General features: G+C 42.4%; 1 protein-coding gene across 2 annotated transcripts in view; it reads right to left on the bottom strand.

Moving 5' to 3' along the window:
- Positions 1–1,033: 1,033 nt before the first annotated feature.
- The window catches only part of ADAMTS17 (ADAM metallopeptidase with thrombospondin type 1 motif 17), a 188,806-nt gene continuing 177,339 nt past the window's right edge, over positions 1,034–12,500 (bottom strand). For both annotated transcript variants that reach the window (XM_086471601.1, XM_086471602.1), the window contains 2 exons: positions 4,322–4,499; positions 1,034–1,185 (listed from right to left, as the gene is read on the bottom strand). In XM_086471601.1, coding sequence (XP_086327727.1) covers positions 1,034–1,185; positions 4,322–4,499 — 330 coding nt within the window. The remainder of the gene's footprint in view (positions 1,186–4,321; positions 4,500–12,500) is intronic.

The raw sequence follows: 12,500 nt of genomic DNA, 5'->3' as shown, positions 1-12,500 counted from the left end.
CCTCAGATGTATACAGGAGCCAAGAGATAGGAAACACCTGCTCTGCTCTCCGCTCCATCCTTCACACAGAGGTTGTTCCAGCTCCAGTTTCTGTACCAACCCTATCCAGTTTCATGGTCGTCTTAAAAAAATATTCAGTCTCATTATCTGATTTGCTTCTAAAAACTGGAGAGGGATTAGGTGAAGCAATCCCTCAGTGAGCTCTACTGGATGACATGATTTCTGGCTTCTCCCATCTCATGTAAATGGTTCTTGCTTAAAAATAACTATCTACTGCTGTTAATAAACTTCCATTTCATTAAGCTCAGAGAAAAATTAGGTTTCGTAAAAGAAACTCTATTATTCTGGGGAAAAGAGAGAGAGGATTGTTTTTTAAAATTAGAAAGAAGAGCAGTCCTTATTAGTTGCTCAAAAAAACCATGACTTGGAATGTTGGATATAATTGTACTGAGTTTTCTGCAGGAATTTCAGAGATGTCCATCCTCTGCTATCAGTTTTCACAAGCTTTTACAGCAAATCCTCTCTTAAAATTAACCCTTTCATTTATGTGTGTCCCTCCAAGCCCACTCCACAGTGGGATAGCTGCTGGGAATTGAAAACATCAGATGAAAGCCGTGATTAAAAGATTAAGTAATGTCTCTACCTTTGCTGAATTATTTTGCCAGAGGCCTTCCTCCATGGAGGTACCCATAACCTTAGTCAATGTAATCACTTTGCAACTCTTGTCCTTTTCTTTAATGGTAGCAAGCCATCCAGTGGCTGGTGATTTAATATATTAAAGTAAAAAGCATTAATGAAAAATGTAAGGATGTCAAAATATGATAAAATGATTGGCTCCTTGAGATGACTCTTTCTGTTTGTTTTTTTAAGGTGGATGAGTGGATTACTTTGGTATCCAGTCTGTAGAATTTGTTTCAAGTCTCCTTAGGTATGCTTTGGAATCCACCAACTCATGAAGTTCCAGTACTCAGACCTACTAGTCCGTGATTTACATACAAATAGCTGTAATACTCTAAGAAGTAGCACAGGTTCATTAACTCTTCTGCTGCATCTTGTTTGCATAAAAGTCTCTGCAAGTCTGGCAACAGCGCTGATACCACCGCATGTCTTGGCACAGATTCTTCTCCCGGATCACCCTGCAGTACACTGTCCACTGGTCGCCTGTGCACTTGTACGTGAGAGCAGCTTTGGATGAAAAAAGAAAGAGAAACTAGCAGATTAGCCAGAGAACAGCATTGCAGGTGTGATCAAAATCACTGCGTGTGAGGAAAGAAAGGGCCGATCTCGCTGTCAGCACAGGAGATCAGCTGATGGTTTTTCTACAGAAATATCAGGTTCTCGGAAGTGCGTACTGCAAGGGAGCAGCTGGACATGACTGGGGAGCATAGGCCCCCTCACGTTGTACCTACATTGTCTCAGTGACAAACAGGCCCAGATGAACGAAACAGCTAAAGCTTTGGCCTTGGTTTAAGCACGTGAGCACTGCACAGTGGTCTGTGGGAAGCTTTGCTAAGGCACGCTTTCAGGAGTGGCCATCACCATCTTGGTGGAAACACTTTTACAGAGGAGCAAAATCAAACCCAATTTGAAAGATAAATTAATAGGAAGCAAGAATAATACTACTTAGTGTAGTAAAACCAGCATGACAACAATGAGCTACTGGGAGAGGGGAATGGATGGCAGAAACTCCCTCAGACTGACAAAAGATTTGTGCAGGGGCAAAAGCAGCACGAAGACACTGTTGCTCAACCTGTTGACAACATCATTAAAGGGTCACACGTGCTTTTATAAAACAGTAATGTAGTGAAACTGTACACTTGATAAAACTGCGCACATATAGCGAGTGCTTTTTACAGTATGTGATTTATAAATTGTATGTAGTATTCTTGCAAATGCTGTGACAACTGGAAACTCTTCTAAATGAACATCGTGGTCTCTTAGGCTGGGGAAAAAATGGTCTAATTAAAGAACATTAAAAGGTGCTGACCCAGCAGCATCTTGAGACCCTTGTTCCTCATCTCTGTGGGATGAAACCAGGGAAGGCTCTTATCCTGTATTTAGCTGTGAGTCTCAGTGCCAGGCACCAGAAAACAATGGCAGAAAAACTGGTAGGAATGTTTATCACTGATGCTTCATTCAGTTGGACAAGAAGCAAAAGTTTTATAGAATCTGATGAAATGAAGTTGCACCGTCCCAGAAATAAAAGGAATATGAAGCTGATTTAAAAACCCTGGATACATGAAAAAAATTTGAGTGGAAGTGACTGTCATAAACAGGGGGGAGGGTACAGCTATTTCAGAGTCTGCCAGCAGTTTTTTGAGGGGGTTAGATCTGCAGCACTCCCCACTGGCTACGGTTCCCACCAGGCACAGAAGACGTGATGTAGCTGAATAAATGACACATCTTGCAAGAACATCTGAGATAGACCTTATGAATCTGAGATGAGGGACTTTATATAACAGAAGGACACTGAGCCACAAACAAGGCTAGGGCTCTAATATTTTAGAGCTCATAGGTTGTGAAGTGAGACAGGAATCATGTCAAGGAAGCGACATGGGTCAGGTGCCCGAGGGACAGAATAAACCCCTTCTGAATAAGTCTTCACCGAGGGACACTGGACACAGATGTAAAAGGCAGGTGAGGTGAACTCCACACTTGGATACTTCTGAAAACATTACCTGGGATGAAAAACATTCTGGAGTGGGGACAAGGCAGCATGGGTTTTGTAGACTACTGGATTTTTTTTGCTGTATAATTTTCTTTTAGTGAGGTTTCCATTGCAGAAAACAGAGAATTTTGTTTAAAGATAATCCAATGAGAATTGTTTATAAACAGGAAGAGCAAAATGCTCAATGATATATCTTTCTGCTAATATCAAATATCATTGTTTCTGGCCCCGGTGTTTCCAAGCCTGGTTTAGAAACAAAAGCATCCCAAATTACTTGCAGATTACTTTCAGCAGGGATGTGAGCCTCCTCAGTCTTCTAAACACATGAGCTTTTTATTGCTTTGTCCTAAAATGTGAATTACGATGGATTTCTTGTCTCATCAGCGTATCAAGGGCTTACTTCTCAAATGAAATGTTTTCCTTTCACCATGCTCTTAGTGCAAAAATATCTGGGAAGCACTCTTATATGTTCTCAAATGAAAGAACAAATGCTCCTCAGTATGATTGCATTGCAAGAATAAAATTTCCCGTATTCTTTTAAACATCTGTTAAACTTTTGGGAAACAAATTTCAGTTCAGAAGCTTCAGGTCCAGTCCTAGTTTTAGTGTTATTTAATACTGGGCAGTGCTATTTGAAAATGATCCTCTGTTACTTAGCAGCTCTGCTTTTCCATGTGTATTAGAGGCTTCTTAGCCTACAAGGCTAGCTCTGCTGCGAGGGTGGAGGCTGTTCTCTCTGCAGCATTGTTTACAACCCAGCCTCTTGTACTGAAGTAATGGGAGGCACCCATGAGGCTGTGTCAGTGTAGCTGATGGCTTAGTTTAGCTCCATCTTACTGGTGATGATGTGTGAAATGTAAAGAAACCAGCTTGGTTCCTGGACCTGTGGCTGAACACACAGGGCTGAAGTTTGGAAAAATATTTTTTATCCCCTTATAAATTGAGCAAATATGATGTGGAAAACCATGGATTCCCACAATTTTGTATTAACAGAAGGATTCTTAACTAGAGACATTTCTTAAATACAGTGTTAAGGTGTTTCGGGAAACAGATGGCTTATCACCATATTCTCATCTCAGCCAGGTACACAGGGGATGCAGGGCGGGTGAGGAGAAGGACGGTGACAGAAAATCAAAGGGTTCACAGAAAGAGACTGGATGTTCTCCGAAATTAATTCATCAAACCACATTCTTGTGGCAGCAAATGAAAAGGAAAAAAAAATAGTGGTGCTCTACTTGTCAAGGTCATGTACTTTTCTTGGGGCATAGACGAATAAATTATCATACTTTACACTCATCGTAGCAAAAGCAGGGTGTGAAGGTGTTTGTGACAGAGAAAGATATGCCTGTCAGCTTCACCTCTGTGATCAGTCAATCAATCGCCCACCATTTATGTGCTCTTGCTGTCTCTCAGGTCTATCCACTGCTGAGCTCTCCAGCTTGGTCAAAGTCTGAGGCAGGGATCGATGAGTAAGCAAGGATCTATCCACACTAGACCTCTAGTCTAGAGTCTGACTGGTGGGCCCTCTCCTAATTTCTGGCCTCCCTGGGCAATCCTCTGAAGCCTCACTTTTATCACATTGGGCACACTGGGACCCTGGGCTTTGTCTGGTCCTTCGCAGGTGGCATCTCCCCCCCAGCACCCCTCACTCACCAAGTCTGGGCGAGGTAATTGTGTTGACGTTTATCTTCTCATTGCAGACCTCTTGGTGGCACTGCCTGTAGGCCGCTGGCTTGGACAGGACAGGGCATTCATTGCCATGGCGCCCGGTGACTTTGTGCATACACTGGACCACTCGTGACTGGAGGCCTTTCCCACAGGTTGAGGAGCACTGGAGGAGAGAAGGCACTGAGACATGGTCCAAGCAGAGGAGCTTCCAAAATCACATACACACACACACCCCAGAAAAATCACTGCCAGAGCTGAAGTGTGCAGCAGACTGGCAGCTCACTATGGTGCTGAGGACTCAACAACAGGGTCATCGTGTCAGCCAGGGACCCGTCAGACAGCTGTTGCATTTGTCCGTGACGCTTTCGCAGCTTCAGGGAGTGCTGTGAGCAGAGGAACTGTCCTGGTAGAGGGGAGGAAGCTGTTGTCTTTCTGTCTGGACTTGTTCTGAATCCATCTACACTGACCGTCCCTGTTGAGGCCCATGAGGTTCAAGCAGGCAGAGATGCAGTTCCCTCCACCAGCCACAAAGAGGCAAAGCTGGAAAATGTACACTGCTTAATGATGGACGAGCAGCTTCCACCTCCCTCTCCATGAGGGACCCAGTGGTACTGGTTGTCTTGGTTTAAAAAGCCCTCTCCAAGACTTGGATGGTTTAACAAAGCTTCCTCCACAGAGAAGATGACCACTGCCAGGCACTGACGTAAGATAAAACCAAGGATTACAGCAGAGGCAGGCAGCTCCTACTGCATGCCCAGACCTCTAGAGAAGCTCTGTTCCAGTGCACGAGAGAACACATGAGGTATTCAAGTATTCACTCTCACCTATCCCTGCTAACCGTCTGGCACTTGTCTGTCCTCCTGGGAGCAATTGCAAATTGTACTCCACGTGTTTTGGCTTCCATTAGCCAGGAGGCCCAGCCTGTTTATATGCTCTCTTTGTTGTCACACAATTGGAGTCCCTACCTCTCCCTCCCTCCCTCTTCCTCTGGCCCAGACACTTGTGATTTACAATGTCCTACTTGCACGCTGTTCAATTTTAATAAAGCAAACACAGTGAGCACAGTGAGGTGCACCAGCTGGAGTTAATAAAAGAACCTTGTATTTAAAATAAAGAAACAATGGGTTGCAGGACTTTGGTAAGGTTCCTATTTCTGCTAAAGCCACACACAAGCAAACGATGGCGGGGGGAGGTGAGGGAAAACTACGGAGATATAATTAGGATGATGTAGAAAAGATCATGTTTTCTGTCCTTTGCTGTTTCTGAACAAAGTCAGGGCAGTGGAGCTCTCTCCCTGAAAAACGCTAATGCCTCAGAGCGGTACTTCTTAAAAACATTGACGAATCTTGAAATATTAGCATCATTGAGGTTAGACTGAAGTCCAAGTACGAAGGACACGTATGCAGTGTAGATGCTGGTAAGACTATGACCCGGGGCCAAAAAACACATGGATGCATGTAGGCCTCTACCTCTCCCATCTAGGGGGGAGAGCACAGCAAAGCTGTGGTCATTTTGTTCTGGAAGTATCACAAAAAATCCCTGCTGTTTCTCAAAGACCGTGCGATACAAGAAGCATAGCTCTGTTCTGGGTAGAGCACAGGGAGCTTTCCTATGTGGGTCACTGAAAGGCCTGAGAAAAATGGCCTCAGATGAACAGGACCATGCAAAATAGAGCTGATGGAATCCTTCTTCAGACAACCCAGTGCAGGAATACATTTACACAACATGAACAATTTATTTCTAGGTAGACGGAGTTGTAGGGTCAGTGAAGCTCATTGTCAAATAAACCCCATAGACTTCATCTAATTTTCTTCTTTAGTCACTCACATTAACAACTGTTTATGGACCAGGTTTCCTATATTTGGTGTACTCTCCAAATTTGTATTTGCTTTTCTCTTATTTCCCCCCTATATTCCACCTGCTCTTTATTCCTATTCTTTCTCCCCGGGCCTTTCCCTAGGACTGAATTTCTCCATTCAGAACAATCTCTGGCTCAGATCCCTTCCAGACTTTGCCATTAAGCCATCCTGGTGTGCAGCTTACCTCCGTGTTTCCAGCTGTGCAGCCCTCTCCAGACCTGGTGATTGTATTCTGAAGGTAACAGTTGTGCTATATTAAAATTTGACATGTATTTTGGAACTTCTTTTTTTTTTTAAATAAATAATTGCATTTTTTCCTTTACATCCTTATTTCAATTTAGGGTCAACAGACTAGTTTACAACACATTTTTTTGCACTTTGATTTTCAGATGTTGAATTTACATCAAAACTTGGTCACTGCCTATTAATACCTCAGCAATAGTTATGGTATTTAGGACTATGCTGAATGATCCCTTCCCTTGTATGCCCTAGAGTGAGCTACTCCAAAAAGCAATCATTAAACTCCCTTATGTGAACCCACTACATAGCTTGAGCTTCTGCAGTGAGATCTAGGCATTTCATTAGTCTTGGATGTCCCTCTGCTCTTCCCCAGCACTGTGTGCCCTCGGTGACTTCTACCAGTCTGGAAGCCAGTCAGGTATGGCCGTTACATTTGGATTTAAAGTTAACGATTTTTATCCTGATAAATGCAACTATTAGGCCCTTCCACTTCACTAGTCATATGCAACCTCTAATCCTCAGTATTTCAATGGCACTTTTAGTCTTCAGAGTGCTTTGCTAATCTTAATCCTCACAAAACTCTTTGCAAGGTGAGTGAACTGTACATTCATTTTACAAACAGAATAGCTGTTACTACACAGGCATAAAATAACCCGTCCAGGCCGTGGGGTTCCTTCATGTGATTATAATATACTGAGTCCGAAACCTCTGTCTCTGGCTTTTAGGCACTCCCTGTGCTTACAAATGCTCTTAACAGAGGGGAAACAAAAAAAAAAAAAAGAAGGAAAGAAAGAAAGAAAAAAAGCATTTTTCTCATAAGGTGAATAAGGTTTTCAGATACCAATGTACGAACACTCACCTACCTTTGTCTGTGTTCCTGTCTCTGCATTTGTTAACCAGCAAGGAGGGCAAGCAATGAAACTTTTTCCACAGACACTGCCAACTCCAATCCTTAGAAAAATAACAGCAGAATTTTTGCCCGAAGCAGTTTTATTCCTTCTCCTGGGAGACTGGGATCATCACCTATGCTATGCAATTAGTTTTTCACAGCCAGGAAGACAGATTTTAACATCTTTCTTGAACTCTTTTGGGCTTGGCAGCTAAAGGAAGGTTGGACATCTGGCTTATTTTAAGACGAAATTTTCAACTCTGTACTTGGATAGTCTCCTTCCTAGGAATTTCAATAGGAAATAGGAATAGATACAAAATACATACAAAGGGGGAATTGTTACTCATGCTGCACTATGAAAAGAGGACATCATTAAAAGAGGCATAAAAATCAAACTCCAACTGAACAGCAAATTCCCATAAATACCTTCCCTCTTACACTGGACAGCTAAATGCATTGCTACAGTCTCTCTGCTCCCAAATATTGTGGAACAAGTAACCATATCCACAGAACAATTTTCAGGGCTAGATTCACTCTGTGCCCCCTGATACAGGACCCTCAAACTTAGACACAGGTTATGAGGAGTTTGAGTAAGGAAAGGTGCTGTGGCCTTCTTGCAAACAGAGGAACTTCCAGGCAGCCAACAGCTGCCAGAGCGAGCGTGTCGCTTGTGAGAGTGTGGCCTGGGCTGCAGGGACAAAATTACTGTAACAGCCCAGCGCCTCATCCAGCTTCTGTAGAGCTGGTACAGTTCCACCGTGCAGAACACTGAGAGGCTCTGCTGCTGCCCAGTGTAACTGCACTGATCACATTTAAAATGTTATTGATGGACATGACTTTCTGGGCAAATATTGAGCTCTTACACTGCTATTAACAAATACACTCTGAAAATTGGAAAAGCCTTTACAAGCACTGATGTAACTCTCAAGATACCCGCACGTTTTGACGTCGTGATGGAATAAAGTGATCTGTGAATGTGGGAGACTGGTTTTGGAACCTGGTTTGGAGGTGCGTGGATCCCTGCCTGCCACCTGAGCGACTATGCAAGTACTGAGAGAAGACCCACAAGGAACTTGCCTCCTCCTGGAAGCTGGGGTCTCAGACAAGTGGTTGAATTGAACGCCACTATCAAACGAAGAAGTGTTTTTTTCCTTCCACCAGGCATTGCCAGTGATATCACTATCAGAAAAATGCATATGCAAAATTCCTGTAGTTCAACCATACCGTACTAAACTGACAATACAGCCATTGTAAATTGGAGATCCACCCACGTACGAAGATCAAAGGCTTGTTCAGCACTGTAAAAAAGAGGGGGTTAATGAACAGTTACAAAAAGTGAACCTAATGAGAGCCCTTGTAGCTCCCCGTTCAAACAGCGCTTGAGAAGGTAAAAGGAATACAAAAATGCCTCCATTCACATTCTTTGGCAGTAATATACAAGCCAGTGGGGATGTCCAGAAGGAAATAAACTCAGAAATTGTCAAGGCAGCAGCTGCATTCATCAGCTTAAAGAAGATTTACTCACTGAAAAACTCCAACCTTAAGACTAAACTATGATTTTTCAACTGGAATGCTATTTCCACCTTAGGATACTGATATGAAAGCTTGACATCTACCAAAGGTGCAGACAAATGTCTAATTGCTTTGAAAGCAAATGCCTTAGGGGAATAGTAGGTATTAAAATAGAATGAATTTACAGTAAGTGCTGAGGTATGTCAGGGACTTCATCAACTCCTGATCTACAAAAGATAGTCAAAGAAAGAGAGTGGAATAAGAACGAATGAAGCCAGGGCAGGGCGTTGGGCAGCTGGGGAAAAGCATAAGACAGATCAGCCCAAAGAAGCCCTGTGTTGAGGTTTAATGGGGACAGGAAAAGCTACAGATTTACTACTATGGAGGACAGGCTGTGATCTGTTCTGGACTGAATGGGATTATGAAGCATTGCTTATGCCTTAGCTGAGGGCTGCTGGCTAGGCAGGGATGCATTCAGACCACGTGCCACCTTTAAAAATGGCACTTTTCTAACTTCTAAGAGATGTTAGTGTCTTTTGTAAGAGAGTTGCGTTTTCCAGCAGAAGCTCATAGCATCCCTTCAGCCAATCCTCAGTGTACTCCAGTACTTAGAGGGCTGATCTGTTGCAGGGAGATACGGTTCAAGATGACTGTCATAACTAAGCTGAAGGCAAGATGTTTTTTTTCTTTATTCATCAGTCTGCAGTCATCTGATGTTTAAAGATACTGTTTTGTCCCAAATTTGCTGAAAGCTGCTGAAGCCAAGGATAACACTATGTCTAAAGCTCCAATATTCAGAGATGGAGTAATGCTTTATTGACTTCAGAGTTCAAGTATTTCAAGGCGTTAGGATATGGTAGAGTGTTTTTCCCCCCAGGGGTCTTATTTCTTGCCTCTATGAAAGTCAGAAAGAAAGCAAGACAAGTTCCTATTAATAACATTCTCACATGGCATCTGAGATGAATGACAAATGTCCTGTAATTGCTCTGTTCCTGAGACCTTAATAGTATACATGTGTGTGCTCCGAAAGTCAGTGCTCCACACACCTTAACATCAGGCTTTTTATGAGTATCACTAATTTAAACTCTATAGTTCTAGTTGAAAAGGAGCATGCAATATGCTTTCATAAACACCAGGTCAACTTTCACCATGGCATCATGCTAAAGAAAGAAATTTCTGTCTTTTCACTGATAAGATCTAATTAGCCCAAAGCAAACTGTAAGCTGTTTTTCAAGCTTCCTTGTTCTTTTCTTTCTCTCTTTTGTTGTTTTTTTTTTGTTGATTTTTTTTTTTTTCCTTTTTGAACCCCAGATCTGTAAAGAGAACATATCTGGTCTTGCTTACAACAATCTTTCATTTGGAAACTTTTGTGAAATGACTGATTTGTTTAAGTTAGCCAAGAAAAAAATGCATACCCTTCTGACTCAGTATGGTAAGAAACAATAAATTATAGCAGAAAATGCTCATGGCTGATGTGACAGTATCTTAGAAGGAAAAGAGAGAAGCAATCTTTGCAAACTGCCTACAGCTGTGGTTTCAAACTGCATGACCCTAAGGAACAAGACCTGACCAGTACCTCCAACATATCTCACTGTATAATTAAGCTTGACTTTGCTGTTCTGAAAAGTTCCATTGTGTGCAGAGAGTTCAGAGATTAAGAGCTGAATGCACGAATATTCTGGGTAGTGACAGTGCCCCTAAGTACTTGTGCAATGCAGCCCAGGTGGATGCTAATGAGGAAATGCCATTTAATTCATTATACCAATCAGGCAGAATTTACTTCTCACAAGCTTTCAAACTGGATTTCAAGAACAGGATCAAGCAGAGATGTGAAATGATACAGTATTGCCTATAGGGTACCATATCCTAGCACGCCACCTATAGCAGATGTGCAATGTTCTGATCTGTGGCAGGTACAAAGTGGAAACACTCCGTAGCTTCTTCCACCTGAAGAGCGGCAAGGAAATGATGCTGAAAAACACCTTATATAAAAGGCATAATCAAGCTAATTTTAAGTAAGCTAGGTAGTAATGGACAACTCTGTAACCATGGAATCACATAACCCAGCTCAGGCTGACTGCTTGAGAATTTACCCTGCTTCTACAGGGTGTGCTGCTTATGCTGAGCAATGTTTTTATGGGCTACATGAGCTATAGCTTCACGCTGATGCCCGTCACAGATGAAAGATTATCCTGGGAATTTCTTTTTCTTGAAAGAATATCTGGGGAACTGAAGCTCCACTGAACACGTTTCAGTTATTCATCAGTTAATGATCACTGCTACCTAAATGCAATTTATTAAAAAAAGTAATTAAACTAAGGACTCCATTAGGGTTACTTAACTTCAGCAAGAGGCTGCTCACCTCTGTCATCTCAGTCCTGCCTGAGCATTCTCTAGACAGGGAGCTACTTAGCTTTGAAATATATGATGCTGAACTAACACTGCGTTTCATCTCTTTGCACAGCCAAACAAGGGATCACCAGCAGGCGGATACTAATTGCTCTTTAAAGACGTTCTGAAAGATTGTCACCTTGATGCCTCGGTAGTCACTATAAATCTCAAAAAGCTATAGGAAAGACTCCAAAGCTATAGCAGTCCCTGATAGTGATACATACTGTGTGTCATAAGGATTCAAGGGGCAAAAACCTCTTCATATGAGCAGTACAAACTTTAAATGGTGAACTATCTACTGTTCGTATTTCTAAAAACATGACCTTAGACACTATAATATCTCAGAGTAACCCAGAGAAAATGAACGCCAATATTTGAAAAGGCTTGTCTTTCATGCTTTCTCGTTTTTCACATTAAAAAAAAGAAAGAGTAAAATAGCCATGATGGAATTCCATTTCCAATCCACTGATCTTGGTGGGAGGCTTTAATTCTCCATTTAAAAAAATGCACTTAATGAACTAGGCTTTTAAATAAGAAATATCAAAAGGGAAAAGTTATTCTTCCAATTAGTAGGATCACTGGAGGCTGCATTGGAACATGAGACGATAACTGTGACAGAACGTGCTCCACTTCAAACAAAACACTGATGAATATGGTCTTTTTGTAGCACATTCTCCTTTATTTACTAAGGAACCATCAAAATAGTTTGTACTATGGATGTTCCCAGAAACTCCAGCAGAGATGAGTGGTGCAAATTGTTGTACAAACAAGGAGCAGTTACTACCTCAAGGGCATGAGCAGGACTTGGTTTCTGTAGCTTACAGTCCCCAGGGGAATGATGGGGTGCCAGCCAGCACCGTAGTCGGCATCTCTTCCCTTTCCAGGCCTAGGTTTCCAACTACAGCTGCATTGGCTGGGGCTGGCAGTTAGCACAAGTCTAGAGGCTCAACCTTGGTTTAGTGCCGTTATACAATATTTACACCTCTGACCATAGCTAAAGACGCTTGGCAGATGAGGGGACACAGAATCAAAGAGTAAAAAGGGTGGGATTCATCTTACTGAACTAGCTCTGCTTATGTTCTCCTTGCAGCCAGCAGAGAGAGATACCACTTCAAAGGGCAACTCAGCCTTTACTAAGGAAAGGAGATAAAACTGCTATCTGGAGCTCCTGTCTTACAATGACTGTAAACGGAGCCTAACAACTATCCCAAACAAGGCACCTAACTGTCAGATGGCTAGGACGCAGTGATGTGAATTCAGGTAAGTGACGGAC

Source organism: Leptosomus discolor, chromosome 11 (genome assembly GCF_034619465.1).
Source record: "Leptosomus discolor isolate bLepDis1 chromosome 11, bLepDis1.hap2, whole genome shotgun sequence".
In the NCBI taxonomy this organism is placed as follows: domain Eukaryota; kingdom Metazoa; phylum Chordata; class Aves; order Leptosomiformes; family Leptosomidae; genus Leptosomus; species Leptosomus discolor.
This window is presented reverse-complemented; position numbering and strand designations above follow the sequence as displayed.